Below are 18,897 nucleotides of genomic sequence, written 5' to 3' on the forward strand. Positions count from 1 at the left end.
TCTGAGAATAAAAAGGAGGTTGATGATGTAACAAGTTTAGTGAAAAAGAGACGAGAGGTGGTGGAAAGAAAGTAAACTATAATGATATGAAGTAGACGATGAAGAAGAAGAAGGTATTTGGGAGAGGAAGAGGGGGAGGAGAGGTCGGAAAGTTAGCAAAAGAGGAAGAAATTGATGGCAGTGCAAGAAAATGGTGCTAGTGATAAGCAAGAGAATGAAGAAGTTTAAAAATCAGAAGCACTGCCAAAGGATGAGAAGAATGTTGAAGTTAGAGAAAATGATGATTTGAGATTCTGAAGAGAAAAAACAATCTGGGTTTTGGAGGAAGAAGATGGTGAGAGAATAAGGTAAGACGAAGAGGACCAAAGGATCAAGGGAAGAAGTTGAAAGAGAAACTGCTAGTGATATGTGTAATGAAGACCATTTGCGTTGTTGTTCACGAGGAGACTCGACAAAAAACTGCAACATGTGTTGAAGGATTCGAAGAAAGGAAAACCTAATGTAAGAATTTTCTCCTGTATAGTGTGGTAGTGGGAGTTTTTACATATACATATATTTTTTTGGTTTAATTTTTAATTTGTTTATAACAGGGGAATGGAGGGGAGTCGTTGATGTGCCATCAGTGCCGAGAAATGACAAAGGAAGGGTTGTTAATTGCCAAAAATGTACAACAAAGCGGTTTGTGCATCCCATGCATAACAAATTGGTATAACAACTTCTCACAAAATTAACTTCATTGAATTTTTTTTCTTGCAAAAGCGAATATGTGATTGGTTGAATCTCTGTTTTGGTTTATATTTTGTTATCACAGATTTTGTTGTGTTGGAATATTTTTCCATATCGATTTGAATTTTGCTATTGGAAAAGTAACTCTGTTTGTATCATTGTGGTGGAAATGAATCGTGAATGCTAATTGCTTTTATGCTATTAAATGTGGATGGTGTTAGAAGTGCTTGTCTTCATTAAGCATTCTTTAGGATCATGAAATGTGGATAAAGTTATTTATTAATATTTACTTAAAAAAATAATTTATTAGGAACTATTAAGCTTTTGGACTAAATTGTGGGATGTTTAAACTATTGTAACCGTATAGCTGTAAGAGCATCATGAGTTTTTTTGCTTGTCACCTGCTTGCCCTCAAACTCTATATCAATGTTAAAATTTGAATTTATATGTTAGAATATGTTTGTTGAAATTGTCTGGTTTTAACATAGATGAACATGTATTATTTGTGGTTCACCTTTGAAAGAATGGAAGAAATTTAGATAGCTTGAAAAAGTGTAGATAGGACATATTATGAGTAAGTGCTGTACTCACAAGTCTAATTCAATTTTTCCATCCCATGACTTGTCTTCGGATGTGGTTCTAACTCTAGAGATGAGATGATGTAGTAATTGATTGGTAATGCCACATGGCAAGACTCTTGGGATGGAAAATTTGGGGTATGAATTAGAATACCTGGCATTACTTTGTTATTATTGATGCGTCAGTGGCACAATGTTAATGTTCATGACAGATATATCAGTGAATTAGTTGTCTCTAGTTTCTTACATTTTAGAATTGAGTATTTTTGGATTTTACTATTTATGTTGTATTTTTATTTTTTTGCTTTCTCATGATAACGTTCTTTTTCAATTCTCAATTTTATTCCATCTAGGTATCCTAAGATGTCAGAGGATGAAATTGCTTCTTCTTGTCCAGTTTGTCTGGGTAATTGCAATTGCAAAACATGCTTACGCATGGAGGGAGTGATAACAGTATGTTTTTCCTTTCATCTCGAGTCCTCTCATAATTTGATGCATTTGTCATGCAAACTATGATATGTTTTATTTTATTTAGGATGACCTGAAGAAATTGAAGAAAGACAGCAGAATTTGAAAAAGAACAGCACTCTAAGCATTTACTTCGAGCTCTTCTCCCTTACATCAGAACATTTAGTGAAGACAAATGAAAGAGTTGGAGATGGAGGCCCAGATATTAGGTATTAAGATCATTTAGCTTGGATGCTTGTGCTGGTTTAGTATTCTAGTAGGTTGTTTTGGAATCATTGCATCATGTGAATTTTAGTCATTCTTTTGCTAATTCAGAATAAGCTGCTTAATTTCCAATCTACTGAGCCTTTTGTTTATTGATCTTCTTTTCCAAATTAATTATTACTTTATATAAAGATTTGTTGCTAAATCAGAAGGCCCGAGGCAAGTCTTCTTGAAGTGAAATTCCTGTTACAGTGACTTTTAATGGACATAAAAGAAGTTCCTATGAATACTTCTCTGGGGGTGCCATTGTATCTGAGCTAATAAGAGGACATTCCATTCATTTGCTTTGTAGACCTTGTTGTCATTAGGTAGGAGCTAAGGTGACTCATTTCAACGTCTAAAGAGGATTATCTAGACTTTAATCGGCAGGCATAATATTTCATTCTCTTAAAGGTGGTTCCATATTCTTGCTTTCTCAGCAAGTTTCTGAAAGACGTATATGGCATCAGCCATGTTTGCAATGCATAGCATACCATATATGTTCAAGTGATATTCTTTTTCTATATATGCTTGCTAAGTTATTTTTGAATGACCAGGGTATCACTGTTAGAAATTCAGCCACGGAAGGCAGATTGTCTAATACTGAGCGTGTCTACTGGTATGTGATTCTTTCCTAAGATAACTTTTAACAAGCAGTCATTTTGTACCGTGCTACATTTCCTTATTGACTTTTGGTGCCATGTCATAATTTTACAGTGACAACTGTCGAACTTCAATTGTTGACTTTCACAGAAGCTGTCCAAACTGTAAGTATGATCTTTGCCTTGTTTGTGCCGGGAAATGCGTGATGGCCACTTGCAGGGTGGAGGTGAGGAAGTAGTTGTGGAATATTGTAAGCCAAAGGTTTGGGATACTTGCATGGTATATGAAACAATCTGAGTCTCCAGAAAAAGACAGGTCATCTACTGCTGAGTCAATTCTAAGGATCAGAATAGGTCAATACCTGACTGGAAGGCAAATGGGAATGGTGGTATTCCTTGCCCCAAAGGAATTAGGTGGCTGTGGTGATGGCCTCTTGGAACTAAGGTCTATCTTTACAAGAAATTGGGTTGCTGAATGGTGATAAAGGCTGAAGAAGTAGTCAAAGCTCATAATCTTGAAGATATGCCTAAATCTCCAGAACAAATGTGCAATTGTTCACAACTCAGCAGGTGAGATTGACATGGGCACAATCAATTAAGAAAAGCCAGCTTCTCGCTGGCGAAGAACCAATCGATAATTATTTGTATAACCCGGTTGCTAAAGACATTCAGCATGGAGATTTAAAGCATTTCCAGTGGCATTGGGCTAAAGGCGAGCCGGTTATAGTCAGCAATGTGCTTGACTGTGCATTGGGGTTGAGTTGGGAACCAATGGTTATGTGGCGCGCTTTTCGTCAGATTACAAATATAAAGCATGGCCAACATCTGGATGTTAAGGCTATTGATTGCTTGGATTGGTGTGAGGTCAGTTTATTTATACTGTTGTAGTACAGTGTCATAAACTTTGCTGGCTGGAATTTTTTTGCATGCCATTCATTTTACAAAGTGCAATATTTTTTGTTTTGGCTAGAGTCCAGACCATAAAAAAAATGATCAGCAAAAACCTCAATAGTAATATGAGTTAGATCAGGTAGATTATAATATCGAGTTACATGTGTTCCCAAATGACCTACTTTTTCTTTTCTTTTTGTATATGTGACAGTTTCTGTATTTGCAAGCATGACATAGATCAACATTTTGCCTTGAATCTCAACTAGTTATAGGGTAATTTTTAATTGCATACTCCAGATTCCTGTACATAGATGGTTTAGAATTTAGAAAAAAAAACTATTTTACCTACCATCTGGAAGTCTCAGTGGAAACTACCAACTGACATGTAGGAAATTAATGCCTTGTCAATTTCAGGAGCTAGGTTTTTGTGCTTGTGCTCATTTTTTTTTTTTTTTGGGTTATTTTGAAATTGTTGTAGAAGAGATTAAAGGTCAATGTTTTTTCCAGGTGAATATTAGAAGTTCATGTTGTCGTTAGCGGCTAAGGAAGTGAGAATAATAGATATTACTACTTAAGAAATTATTATAAATTATGTACCATGTATGTCAATGGGTTTACCAAAGAGAGTTCTTGCTACTTTTTCAAGTGTTTGCTTTATGTGTTTTTCATTTCTGCTGAAAAATTTGTCTACCAGCTTATATATATGTTTATTTTCCTGAGTTCACAATTCTCTAGTGGATTAGTTTATATGACTTTCATGTTAAGAGCTAGAAAGTGATTACATTCTGCTTAGTTTGCTGATTGTGTGAGAAAATTTCTTGTTTTGCTTGAAAAGTTCCATATTTGTGGGGTCTGTCTATGGTTCTTGTCAATGATATTTACTTGCCATTTTTTATTTATTTCTTTATTTACTGTTTATAGTCTGGTTATTTGTTTCTCAACGTTAATGAATGGCAGGGGGAGGTCAACATTCACCAATTCTTTAAAGGCTACACGGATGGTCGTTATGACTGGGAATCGTGGCCTCAAATATTGAAGTTAAAGGACTGGCCGCCATCTAATTTATTTGAGGAACGCTTACCTCGTCATAACATTGAGTTTCTGGCTTGTTTGCCTTTTAAGGAATATACACATCCTCGTGGTGGTGCTCTGAATCTTGCTACCAAATTGCCTGACAAATCTCTGAAGCCAGACATGGGGCCAAAGACATATATTGCTTATGGGGTTGCTCAAGAGCTTGGACGTGGAGACTCTGTTACCAAGCTTCACTGTGATATGTCTGATGCGGTATAATATTATTCTTTTTTACTTGCAACTGTTTGCTTCATTCATTGGCTTCATCTTCCTCTTTTTTTTTTTTTTTTTTTTTTCTTTGAGCTAACAGGCAACCCACTACTCAAGATAACCCCACCTGATAATTATAAACCACAATCCACCCCAACCCTTCACTTAAAGTTAGGAATCTGTTGGGGTAGGGTGGGTTAATTAATTGGTTTGGGTAACTCAGACCACAAAACAAGAATCTTTAAAGACTAATAGTAAACATGTTTTTATTTTATAATTTTTTTTATAATAATAAAAGATATTTATATAATTATGTAATGAATATATACAAAATTTCACAAAAAATGTTAACAAATAATTTATTAAAATTTTGAAAGACGGAAAAGAAATGATAATTTGGTGCCAACCACTGGCTATTGGATTGCATTTTCCAACACCGCCAAAACCAAAATGATCATTGTTGGATGCGCTATTAAACCATTTAGGTGTCACCAACAAAAGAGGTGTTACATTGCACCCTATATTGGTGTCACCTACATTACTGTGTAGATTGGCTTTTGGCAATCATTCACAAATCCTCCAAATTGGAAAGTATTTGAAATGATCTTAGGTCCATGGGAACTGTTGCCTTTTCAGTAATTTTGTAAAACTAAAAGTATCTGCAAAGGTTGTGACTGCGAAAAGTGTCCAAATTCCTTCAGTCCCTTGAAATCACGGATTTTAAATCAGTCTCAATTTGAATTTGTTGCTTAAGAGAAATTATTTATTTTTCTGAATTTTCTGTTTCAGGTGAATGTTTTGACACATACTGCTGAAGTGAAACTTGAACCTAGACATCTTAAGGCTATACAGAAGTTGAAACAGAGGCACAAAGCCCAAGATCAAATGGAGATATTCGGTGTCACTCAGTCTGTAGATGAAAATTTCCACGGTACATCTTGTGGTGCACCTGCTAATGATAATCAGAGTGGTGACAAGTGTGATGAATCTGGAGGATCTGAACTGGAGGATGCAGCAGAGGCAATTGCAAATCAAGGTAGTAGTGGAGAGAGTGGTGAGCCATCTGATGTTCCTCAAAGTGAGTTAGAATTGGCTGATGGAGGTGCTGTTTGGGACATTTTTCGGAGACAAGATGTTGCTAAGCTGCAAGAGTATCTTAATAAGCATTTTAGAGAATTCAGACATATTCATTGTCGTCAAATACCACAGGTAGCTGCTTGCTGAATGATTCATAATATGCCTGGAGTTTTCTTTTTGACTATTATGTATATTAGAAGTGTGATATCTTGATTTATGCATTGTAATGATCATTGATTTGCATTGAGTGATTGAATGACAAACTCTGTCAGCCAAGTTTAGCTTTTGATCATGGAAGTTTGGCTATTAAAATCATTTATCCATGGTAGTGACAGATTTAAAATGAATTTATTGCTGAATGATTAAGAAAAGTTTGTTTAAAGAAATAAAAAGAAAAAGCCTAGCTGTTTTTAAGTTGCCTTGATGAAAGAGCTTATCTTAATTCTTGGGGAATACATTGGATCTTTTAAGGATGCTATCTACAATTTATGCGAAAGAGAATGATGAAATAGTTGGTTGAAGAGTAATGCACACTGGGATTTGGGGCTGTGGCCATATTGATTCCTCTTATGCCTAGATGCTTAGTATGTAATATCATTTGAATAATAGTAGAGGTTTTCTCAACCTTTTAAGTTTTATGCCTATATTTAGAAGTCATTTATATATATATATTTTCATTTACAGATTAATGTCTTACCATTTTTTCATTGTTTGTTCTGGTGGCAAAGGTTGTTCATCCTATTCATGATCAGATCTTTTACCTCACTTTGGAGCATAAAGCAAAGCTCAAGCAGGAATATGGTATGTTAAAATGCATTAATATTATGGAACTGTTTGAATTAACGTTTGTAGACTTTGATTACTGTTTTATGGTTATATGCTATCACTCAGGAATCGAACCTTGGACATTTGTTCAGAAGCTTGGAGAGGCTGTTTTCATTCCTGCAGGATGCCCCCATCAAGTCAGGAACCTTAAGGTATATCAATTTACACATGGACAACTTTCTGCTTTTCACTTACTTTGGAAGACATGGGTTAAATTTTTTATTTTTATCGGGCCATCAATATTACATTGAGACAGTTCTAATTCACTAGAGTAGATATATTGTGGTATTTCTTTTTTTTTTTTTTTTTTTTTTCTGGGAAGCTGTAAATTTATAGTGTGCCATGTTTAAATATTCCAGCGAACAAGATGTCATCTGCTTGATGATAGCAGTTAAAGTGGGAGTTTTGACTTTTTTCTGTCTATATTTAAGACTGTTTTCTTTCTCTCCCACACAGACACACATGCAGAATTGCAGTCCATCATCTTAAAAGTTGTAAACCTTTTCAGCATTTCATGTTGTATTATCGAGTATGAAAATGATTTATTCTTAAGCAGAGTAATCGATTTATGTATGCTAATATATCTCTAATGCTCTTGCTTTGGTCTTCAACAGTCATGCATAAAGGTTGCACTAGATTTTGTCTCTCCTGAAAATATTGGTGAGTGCGCCCGTTTGACAGAGGAATTCCGGTTGCTTCCTCCAAATCATAGGGCTAAAGAGGACAAGTTGGAGGTATTTCTTCTCCTTATACTTGGCTAATTGTGAATTCCTGAAAGTTTATAGTAATATTCACTTTGGACTACTTCGGGTGGTGAAACATTGAGATTTAATAATGCTTTGTTGTTTATTTACTTTACAATAGTTGCTTAAAAAATATAGAGAACTTGATTCAGCACATCCTGAACGTTTATAGTAATATTGATTCTTGACTAATAGTTGTTTTATGGATTATTATTGTTATCACTATCATTTAGACCTAATCAAAATTGCTGTCCACTACCATATCTCTCTTCCATTGTTGTTAAGCATGCCCTGCCCCTTCTTTTTCCATATGCTCTGATGTAGCAACTATGAGTCTGTTCACAGCAATAAGATATCTGGATGACTGCATTACCTCCCCCTTCAATGCTTTTCCATTATTTGCAATCCTGGGATTCTATATGGAAGTTATGCGCTGTGGATTCTGTATTGTTTTTAAGCTGTAAATATTTTTTTGCTTTATGATTATGTTTTTGATGATTACTATCTGAATCAGGTGAAAAAAATGATTCTCTATGCAATGGATCATGCTATTAAGGATTTGGAACATCAGAGTTCAGAGTAAGTAATCAACGATACACAAACCTTATATTTGTGGCTTCTTTTCTGTCTTCAATTTATTTAATAGTTTCTAGTTCTCTGTGTCTGTACCCCGGTGTGTCTTTTCTGTTTTGGTAATCATTTCATCCCAATTTGGTTGAGGCCAGTGGGAGTCAAAATTTATTTACATATCTACTTGAAATTCCTGGACTCCTGTAAGTTTTATTCGGTGATTGTAGTTTCTGTTCTGTTCTTGAATCCATAAAATGTTTTATTTTGTGGTCTCTCATAGGCAAATAATGGTCTTTTCCTGATTGTTTCTATGTAACCATTCTACTTTTGTTGAATTTGTAAATTGAAAAGGCAGTTTTTGTTAAATACCCTGTTCCTATCTTGTAAGTGTTGGGGTTTTTCTGTGGTATCCACGTCGGTGGACATAGTTTGTGCTTGTCAAATCTCTTAAAAGTTCATTTGCTATGGCTTAACACTTTCTTGATTTTCAGTTCGGGAACAGCTAACGAAGCTCAGAATTCTAAACTTAAGAGAAAGAAACGAAGATGGAGACGGTGAAGCATGGGATTGAGTTTAAGGTTGGTTTACCTACAAAACTGGTCAAAGTTTCTAGTAGGTTTTTGGAGGTGTTTGATGTAAGAATGTGGACCTTAAGTAAGGTGTTTTGCTCGATCTTCTCTGCCGTCAGTAACCTCAGTCTTGGCTGTATATTTTGTGAGGAAGGGCAGGGCTTGTGTATTTTGTTAAAATTACAATCAAACAACTATGTTGATGTCAACATGGTAGTGTAAAATGGGCATTTAAATTAAAAAAAAAAAATGTATCTATTTTAGTTGCAAGTGTTTGTGTTATTTGTCCTCCTGGTATCATGAAGTAAAAGCTTTAGAAAATCTCAATGTTGAAATTATGAAGATTCCATTGGCATGTGCTGAAGCTGAAGCAAATGAGGGTGGGTGTAGTGAAGACTGAAGTGGAGAGTTTGTCATTTCTGGTAAGGCAGAGCGATTTCAATAATAGAGAAGTGTAAGAAAGAAAAAGCTAAAAACAGAAAAAAGATTTGTAATGAAGGTCTGGCGACTGCGTTGTGCATAAGCTAAGTGAGATATTGTTGATGTTGACATGCAGTCAAACATTAACATTTGGGACCAATTATATTAATTAGCTGCCGGTTTGGAAAAACTTAACATGTGATCTCTGACTAAGCTTTCCCATTTCCTATCACCCTAAAACGCTCATCTATTTCTTCTTCACAGCCACATTTGTACATCACTCACAAATAAAACTAGCACAACCAATTTAATTCCATCTTTGAGTATGTACAGTACAGCTAGCAATCGTGCCTTTATTTGGATTATTCTCTTTTTGACCATTTTACTTAGTGCGGGGCAGCTAGGGGACATTTCAAATTATTATTATTATTTTTTCTATCTATCTCAAATCAAAGCAATTTTAATGGGTTTTACATAGTAATTTGAAAATTAAAGATACGGGTTGGTTTGGTTTTAGGGTTCGATGTAAAAGCATATTGGGTTTTGGACTATTTCCATAGGTGCCAGCTGAGCTTCATTGATTCATATACTGGTCGATTGTTACACTTTGTCGTTTTCAATTAGGTGTAGAGTAGTATTTGGGTATTGCAATTTTGGCAACCTTAATTTTCTAACCATTTGTTACAACTTTCTCCAATTGGAAAATTTCAGGTTGCTTTGCAGATGATAGCAGAGAGTGGGCCAACAGTCATGCTATTGCTTCCTTCTGTCCTGCTTTCGTACTCGTAAGACCAGAAGTATGCCACCACAAATTACACCCATTGCCCACAACCATTTTAGGTTTTATGTATAGAATATGAAGTTAGAATAATCTCAACAAACAAGATTATCTATGTATATATATTTATCTAATCAAATCAAATCTTTTTTTTTTTTTAATGTCCGGGGTGTTTAAGTCAGCTTACGCATACCTTAACTAATTTCTCGAGTCACGTGAAAGTTCCAACCGATGAGAAACTCGAATTCATGACTTCTTAAGTAATACACCCAAGAGTTTTTATCGAATTACTCTACTCGATCAACTAGATATAGTTTATTTAATAAAATCTTATCATATATAGTTATTATTTTTTTATTTTGTAAATTATTACCATACCTTAGACATGAAAGAAGAAATATCAAATGATTTATATTAGACAAACATATATTTATTTTAAATGGCTAATCTTTCCCTGTACTCAGCGTGGTAATAATGTGTTTATAATTAATTACAGTAGGGGATCAGGTGCAGTTTGGTAGTTTTTCAGAATTAGATGGGCTAAAGAAAGGCAAGGTATAGTAAATATAGATAGATATATTATATAACATGTTCATATACAGTTTCTACAAACTCATCCAAACTTTACAGACAAGGAGATAAACATCAGGTAAATCAATCTCTCTTCTCCTCCTTCCTGCTTTATTAACTACTCCAAAATACCAGTAGGTTTCAGAAACTTGCATTCCATTTTTCATTGCCTTTTATTTCCTTAATTTATTCTTTCTGTCCACTAGTCCTTTTTTGGAACTTGATCATCTTTACAGAAATGTATTTCCATTAGTAACCTCTTCTTAACAAGTTACAGAAAAGATTTAAGGCAACAACTATGGGACGCGGAAAGATAGCGATCAAGAGGATTGAGAACCCAACAACTAGGCAAGTTACCTTTTCAAAGCGACGAGGTGGGCTTTTGAAGAAGACTCATGAGCTTTCAGTGCTTTGCGATGCTCAGATTGGTCTCATCATCTTCTCGAGCACTGGCAAGCTGTGCCAGTACTGCACTGAGCCTTTGAGGTTTATAACTTTTAACAATTCCCACCTTTAATATATTATTTTATTTTAGTTTTTCAATTAATCTGAACCATGCATCTTGTGTGATTTGGTGATTGATGTTTCTATGATCATTCTGATTTTGGCTTTTGATGTTCATATGACATTTATGATACATCTGTTTCAGATATCTTTGAAGATTATATACGTTCTCCTCCCCATCTTCTCTCTGATTTTCTGGGGACCAAATTGAATCTTTCACTGACTTTCTCTTTCTTCGCTTCTGAAAAGTAATATATTAGGGTTTCTCATCATTAGCATGTTTCTTGCCTGAGGTAGCTAACTAAACCCATGATTATTATGATTCCGTTTTAAAAAGTAGCACATTACTTAATTACTGATAGATTGATAAGTAATACTAGCTAGAAATTTTTCAAACTCCAGCTTTATGCAGAAGGATTGAGGATCCACGCATACATTTGAGCATTTAAAAATTTTCTTGGGAGTTGAGAGAAAATTCACTACTATCACCTTTCAAAACACATAATTCTAACGCTACTTTTGCATGCAAATATGCGTTTTTTATTTGATCGATCGATCGCAGAATGGAACAAATCATTGAAAGGCGGCAGAAGGTCACCGGGACTCGTATTCCTGAGCACGATACCCGGGTAGTTCTAAATTCTAATCTTGTATTGTATGTTATGGCCTATATTAGTTGATTGTTTAATTTGCCCTTTAATTAATTTTGTAGGAAGAATTATTCAATGAATTAGCGGTGCTGAAAAAAGAAACCCGGCGTCTTCAGCTAAGTATGCGACGCTACACTGGTGAGGACATGAGTTCCATACCATATGAAGATCTGGATCAGCTTGAACAACAACTTGAACTTTCTGTTGATAAGGTCCGACAAAGAAAGGTAGCTTCTCTAATTTACTTTCTAAATTGAACAGAACTTTTGTTTTATAATTAATCAATTAATTAGCATTTAATTTGTTTAAGACAAGAAGTTTTTCTATTTTCTTTCTTTTTTCTGCGTATACATGTTTGATTTTTTAATTTTTGGGTGGGGCTTGCAGAGTGAGCTCCTGCAACAGCAGCTGGAAAATCTACGTAGGAAGGTAAAATAATAATAACAGTGTCTTTATCTCAAAATGCAGAGTTTAATGCAACTATAAACCTATCGCTTGATGTGTAGGAGCGAATGTTGGAGGAGGAGAACAGCAACATGTACCGATGGGTAAGTAAATTCAATGTGCATCATGTATATATCATTTAGGGTTAATCAAAGACTGAAGGCGTCTTAACTGGTGATAGTTAATTATGCAGATTCAGGAGCACCGACTGGCGATTGAGTATCAGCAGGCGGCATTGGAGGCAAAGCCGGATGAGTCACATCAGCAACAAATCTTGGATCACTTTCAATTCTGTGGAGAACAACCCAGTAGTGTGCTTCAGCTGGCAACCATGTCTAATCATATTCACCCTTATCATCTTCAGCTTGCTCAACCCAACCTTCAGGATTCCAATATCTAGAACCTCACTTAAGGTATATACTCAAATAACTACTTCCATTCATCTTTAATTTACCTTTATTATTTTCAGAAGTTCTTATTACGATGATTATTAAGATGATGCTCGACATGGGTTGGTTTAAACTTTATACTGAAACCCATAAAACTCACAGAATATTAAAAAAAAAAAAAAAAAAAATCAACTGCAAGAAATATGATAAATGTGTGATATGCTTATGTCATTGGGAACTAAAAACTGCTACAAATTAGGAGCCAAACATGTTATTATAAACTGATTACTTTGTTACACGAAAAGTTGATATCGAACAATAAAAATTAATAGAAAATCTTTAAAAAAAAAAAAAAAAAGTTTTGTTCATTAGTCCCTTTCTTCTTTTCGGTGTCAAGATCAAGTCAAACTATTAAACTGATATTTCCTTCATTTTATTCCCTGTACTGTACTCCAATATATTCTAAAGGGGTTGTCTTGAAATAGCAGTTGACCAAGGTAAACCAAAGGCAATGGATGTTGATGTTTTCTGGCGACCGCAAGACTTGTTCAGTGGTCCTAGAAGCTGAAATCATTACAAAAATCTGACATTCAATCAATGCACTTCATCATTTTTATATATATTTTCTACATACTCCCGTTGAAAAATCTGTGGATTAATTTAATTACGTGATTTGTGCAGAGAGTACGCATGGGTTCTCGATGAAAGATTAGGTTACCATTATCAAGTTGCAGACTCACAATATATAATTTCTACTGGATTTGGTTATCAATTATGCATTATATTAACCTTTGTTTTATGTTTCTATGGAGTTATATAAGGTTTCTATGTCTCTGTGTGCTACCAATATATATCACTCTTTCTATGTATTAAGGGATTTGCTTAATTTGAAACTAATGTTTTTTTTTGATAAACTTGGTAATTATATTAAAGAAATAATAAAGAATTACAGTCTAGAAAGGGAACACCCCTTTAGACACACAACCTTGGCATTCCCAAGTGACATGGCTAAGCAAAGGGTAAGAGAAGCCAAAAGAAACTTAAGCCAAAACCGCCAAAAACACAAGGATTACAAAACCGACTAATTACACAAAAAGGAGCCTCAAAAGCCAAACAAAAATCAAGGCTCTAGTTGCTTGGCCCACCAAAAAGCTAACAAATTTTTTTATACAACTAGCAAGCCTATACCAGCACCAACCAACAAAAATCTGCACGAAAAATTACAGCCCCGTAAAAACTTAGAGCAAAGAGAGAGCCCAAGGACAGCAGCGCTTTTTAAGCCAACCAAACAGACCAACCAGCGGGGTAAAAGCAAAACTGCAGTTGCAAAAGCTGTGGAATTTTCTGGGGCATTTTCCAGAGAATTCGACAGAAACAATAAATCCAAATAAAGCTCATTCCCTTCCCAACCAGGATCCTGCAGAAGCCAAAAAAGCAAGTAGACCAAATCACTCCAGCAACCCATTTAGCTACATCTTCACGCCCTCTAAAGAAGCCACTGTCCATCACAATTTCCCCAAAAAACAGCAGCATCTCAAAAACAATAAAATGCGAGCAGGAAAGGCTCAGCAAAATGGGCGCCTGAATGCAAGCACCTAACAAGTGGGAACCGATCCAGCACACAATCAAAGAGACACCAGAACCATAAAAATATATAACAAAGGACTCTGCAGAAAGTGCAGGAAACTGAATATCAATGCAGCACCAGCAAAGAACCAGAAAAAAAGGCGTGAACCTCCCATCTAATCATAGAGAGACGACTGGAATAGTTAATGAGGAAGGGATATCACTGCTGCTGGATGTAGCAGATTGCACAACAAGTCATGAGGGGAGTTATAGCCCAAATGCGAGAAATCAGGCCATAGATCCCGAGATAACTAGTTAAGGGGGAATACCATCCAGTCCAAGGTTTATAGAATATGACTCAAGCATTAAAGTCAGCAAACTCCATTGCGAAGACACTTCATGGGAAGACTCCATTCCGCTACCAATTTGCGGGGATAACAAACTAATGTTTCAATATGGCATGCATGGCTTCATAGTTAAAGAGAGAGGCAGAAATAGTTTACTGTTCCTTATTATCGTATATTTCAACCAGTACCCTAAGAAACCAAGCAAATTGATGATCATACTAATAGAAGTGGAAGCAGTAATGTGTAAAAAAGGTTCCTTAATTAGGACAAGATTAAGATATCTCAACGCCAGGTTAAATTAATATTCATGCTTAAGTTTAATTAACCCTATAATTAACATATCATTATATTCCTCCCGATCCTTTTTTTTTTCAGATATATTAAACTATTAACATCTTGTAATTTGATTTGAACGAAAAAGAAACTAAATTATATTTAGCATTAAATCACAATATAATTAATATGTACTACTACTACATGCAGTCGGTTAGGCATTGTTAACTTCAATGTAACAAGAAAAAGGCCACTCTAGAAACTACTTGATGCAAACATACATATATACTCATTTCTGTTAACCTAATTAAAAAATATTGCTCATGCCAGCCATTGAAGCTCGGGAAGTAGTAAGACAAGAAAATCTTGTTTATGTATTGCAAATTTTACTTTATTTTTTTTTAGGTATCTGAGACTCACATTGGAGTATGTCTAATCCTCAGAGCCACATAACATCCTATAAACATAATGGATCAAAGTAATTGCATAAATGTAATAGGTACCTCTCCTAACAATTCCAACATAAGACCCTCCGAATATAACTAATTCTGGTGACTAAAGGGTTTGTTATCCAACCCAAGGGGAGAGGTGTGAATTTTCTTTGCTTGGGAAAAATGATTAAAGCTAAGTCTGCATGTAGCTAGTGGCTCCCATGCGTTGCTCTTCCTCCTTTTTCACGTTAAATAAATGCCCCTTAAAGCTTCTATAATAGTTGATCTCATTAATTATAGTAACATGAATCTGTTTTCTTTCGAATTCAAAGTCAATCGATAGCTAAATGCCCTTTAGTAATTAATTGTAATTCAAAATTATGTTTGCAAAGATCTGATCCTTTTTTTTAAAAAAGAAAAATATTTTATCTATTAGGTCTCTGAAACTCTATTTTAATTTAGATACAAATGTCCATTACCAAACACATATTCATCATTTTTGTTACTATTAGTTTCAAAATACAACTATGACGCTGACAAGCAGATAGCTTGATCTCATTCTGAAGCAATTCTTTTAGCCTTCCCTAGTTTACCTTATGAGATAGTTTGAAGAGAATTCACCACACAGCTTGAAGTGGTGAGTATGTCTATTTATATAGATGTACAAGTTGCCCTAGAATATTTACAAATCAATCTAGAATATTTACATATCAATTACATGGAAATGATGGAAAGAATATCGTAGAATTTAGGCTAGAATCATGGGTCAAAATTGTTACAAATATTATGCCTTATATTGAGGCAAAGTCCCCCCTCGCCCACCCCAAACCACCCCCCCCCCCCCCCCCCCCCCCCCAAAGCTAAGCTCCAGGTTGGAATAGATGTGAAGCTTGGATCAAAAAAATTTAAAAAGTGGTCAAGAGATACTTTTGGTGAAAATGTCGACAACCTGTAGACGAGAAGAGATGAATTGAGTGTGAAGTTTGCCAGAAACGACAAGCTCTCGAAGGAATTGATAGTCTAATTCAACATGCTTGGCTCGCTTGTGGGAAACTGGATTTGAGCTCAAATTAAAATATGGCACTTTTATTGTCACATAGAAGAAGAGGCCGTTGTGGAAGTGACACATGTAAGTCTTGAAGGGTACGTAATCCAAAGGAGCTCAGCAGCAGCATGTGCAAGGGCATGATACTCAGACTCACAGCTTGAATGAGAGACTGTGGGTTGTTTCTTAGCACTCCAAGAAATCAAATTTCCTCCAAGATAGATGGAGTAACGAGAGGTAGACCGGTGAGTATCAAGGCATCCTGCCCAATCAGCATCAGAGTAAGCAATGAGAGCACTAGGAGTAGCAGAGGAGTGGAAAGTGATGCCAAAATGAAGAGTGCCCTTGATATAGCGAAGAATTCGCTTAACTGTGAGAAAATTATCTGCTATTGGAGCCTGCAGAAATTGACAGACATAGTTGACAGCATGAGCAATATCTGGGCGTGTGATGGTCAAGTATTGAAGGGCGCCAACTAGAGATCTGTAAAAAGTAGGATTTGAGAATAGAGGACCCTCTACAGACAAGTGCTGAGATACAACCATAAGACTGTGGACTGGTTTGCTGTCAAGTAATTGAGCTCGAGTAAGAATGTCCCGTGCATATTTCAGCTGACTGATGAAAAGGCCATCTGTAGTTGTCGAAGCTTCAAGGCCAAGAAAGTAGCTGAGAGGACCTAAATCCTTAGTGGCAAACTCAGAGTTGAGTTTGTAGGTGAATCTGTGGATGAGAGATGAGTTGTTGCCAGTAATAATAATGTCATTAACATATAGAAGCAAATAAATGATATCAGAGTGCTTATGGAAGATAAATAGAGAAGTATCAGCTCGACTGCAAGAGAAACCAAGCTGAATAAGGAAGGAGCTAAAGCATTGGAACCAGACATGAGAAGCTTGCTTTAGGCCATAAAAAGCTTTCTTTAATTGACAAACATGATTAGGGAAGCGAGGATAAATGTATCCAGGAGGCGGCCCCATTTACACATGCTTAGTGAGAGTGCAATTAAGAAACACATTCTTAACATCAAGTTGGCGAAGGGGCCATTTGTTAGTCACAGCAATAGATAGCACAACACGAACAATGGTAGCCTTGATAACAGACTAAAGGTATCAGTGTAGTCGAGACCAGGTACTTGTGTCTAGCCCTTGGCAACAAGATGAGCTTTGTGTTACAGATGTAATGACCTCCTAGATGATGGGGATTACATTAAAATATGTATCCTTTTAAGCTATCTAGTTTAGAACACTACAAGTGTATATAAATATGTATCCTTTTAAGCTAATAATGAGAAGTGTGAATATTCATTACGTTTATTTTACATGGTATCAGAGCCTTAAAAGATAATTAGGGTTTGGGTCTCAAATTTGGGAAATTAGGGTTTAGGTTTCAAAAATGGGAAATTAGGGTTTGGGTTTCAAATTGGGAAAACCTGTTTAGGTTGAGATTTGTTCAACACCGCCACCCAAGGGAGATTCAGAAGCCTCTGATCAGTAAAACCCTGAGTTCCGGCCTTCAGAATCAACGCGCGTGAGCTCCAGGCGCCACCCGAAACTCTGGTGAACAGTAACACGCGCCGGCGTGTGTTACTGTTCACCAGAGTTTCGCCGGCGCGTGAGAGCACGTGCACAGCTGACTTCTCCTCCGATTCTCTTCGTTTGCTTCGTCGATACTGTTACAGCATATTTTCGTGCTGGATTGGGTAATCTCTTACTGGTTCATTGCTGTTCCTTGTTTGGATATTTCTGAGGACTTACTTGTGATCTTTCGGCACTTTGTTTTCGTTTGGTTATTGGTTTTTTGCTTGCTGTGGCCTCTTGTTGGTGGTGACTGTTGATTGATTTGGTGTGTCACTGAAATTTAGTTAGTTTGCTTTGTTTTAACCGTTTGGTGGTGTGCATTGAGATTAACATCTGTTTAAGACATGTCTGATACAAAGCCAGTGATGGAAATGATACTGACGATGTCGAAAATTATAGAACATAAGCTCATTGGTATAACTAATTACCATGATTGACGTAAAACTATTATACCGTATTTGCGGAGTATTGATAAAGATGATCATATGACTGATGATCCACCTGAGGATGATTCGAAAAAGACATGGCTCCGGGATGATGCTCGGTTGATTCTACAAATACGGAACTCTATTGACGGTGTGGTACTTGGCCTAATTAATCATTGTGAATTTATTAAAGAAATGATGGATTATTTGGAGTTTTTGTATTCTGGAAAAGGGAATGTTTCTCATATTTATGAAGTGTGTAAGGTATTCTACCGTGCAGAGAAATAAGATAAGTCTCTTACAGCTTATTTTATAGAGTTTGAGAAGACTTATGAAGTGTTGAACATGTTGTTACCCTTCAGTGCTGATGTCAAAGTTCAACAAAAACAACGGGAGCAAATGGCAGTCATGAGTTTTCTTACAGGCCTTCCTTCTGAATTTGAGACTACTAAATCTCAGGTTCTAGCCAGTCCAGAGATCTCTTCATTGCAGGATGTCTTTAGTAGAGTACTTCGCACAGAAGGTACCCCACTGGTTCAGTTTAGTAGTGCTCTCGTCAGTCAAAAGAATGACTATGAATATGGGTGATCACAATTTGAAAGTGGCAACAAAGGAGGAGGTCAAATAGTAATATGGGAGGAATTGTGTGTCACTGTTGCCATAAGCCAGGACACATGAAGCGTGATTGTAGAAAGCTTCAGAATAGAAATAGAAAAAATCCCTCTGCCCATGTTGCATCCACCAATGATACTTCAGATTAGTCAGTTCTTATCTCTGTAGATGAATTTGCTAAGTTTTCATTGTACCAGGAATCATTAAAGGCTTCACCTACTCCTGTCACGGCTATGGCTGACTCAGGTAAGCCAAATACATGTCTCCTTTCCTCATCCTCCAAATTCATC

The 18,897-nt window shown here is 36.0% G+C and overlaps 2 protein-coding genes, 1 long non-coding RNA gene and 1 pseudogene across 3 annotated transcripts; 3 read left to right on the top strand and 1 right to left on the bottom strand.

Moving 5' to 3' along the window:
- The first annotated feature begins 620 nt into the window (after positions 1-620).
- On the top strand, positions 621-1,865 carry LOC116130827. The gene is made up of 3 exons (XR_004128134.1): positions 621-706; positions 1,658-1,757; positions 1,840-1,865. It is a non-coding gene; the product is annotated as an uncharacterized LOC116130827 (long non-coding RNA).
- Positions 1,866-2,542: 677 nt separating this feature from the next.
- LOC116130752 lies at positions 2,543-8,846 on the top strand (annotated as a pseudogene).
- Positions 8,847-10,642: 1,796 nt separating this feature from the next.
- On the top strand, positions 10,643-12,342 carry LOC116130736 (protein TRANSPARENT TESTA 16-like). Its single transcript, XM_031416446.1, has 6 exons — positions 10,643-10,830; positions 11,411-11,477; positions 11,561-11,725; positions 11,886-11,927; positions 12,005-12,046; positions 12,136-12,342. Exons 1-6 carry the CDS (start codon positions 10,643-10,645, stop codon positions 12,340-12,342), a joined length of 711 nt encoding a protein of 236 aa, XP_031272306.1.
- A 3,698-nt stretch (positions 12,343-16,040) lies between these two features.
- Positions 16,041-16,970, bottom strand: LOC116130754 (uncharacterized mitochondrial protein AtMg00810-like). The gene has a single exon (XM_031416457.1). The coding sequence runs from the start codon at positions 16,968-16,970 to the stop codon at positions 16,041-16,043; it is 930 nt and encodes a 309-aa protein (XP_031272317.1).
- Positions 16,971-18,897: the final 1,927 nt, after the last annotated feature.

The sequence above is a fragment of the Pistacia vera genome, unplaced genomic scaffold (genome assembly GCF_008641045.1).
Source record: "Pistacia vera cultivar Batoury unplaced genomic scaffold, PisVer_v2 Contig225, whole genome shotgun sequence".
NCBI classification, from domain to species: domain Eukaryota; kingdom Viridiplantae; phylum Streptophyta; class Magnoliopsida; order Sapindales; family Anacardiaceae; genus Pistacia; species Pistacia vera.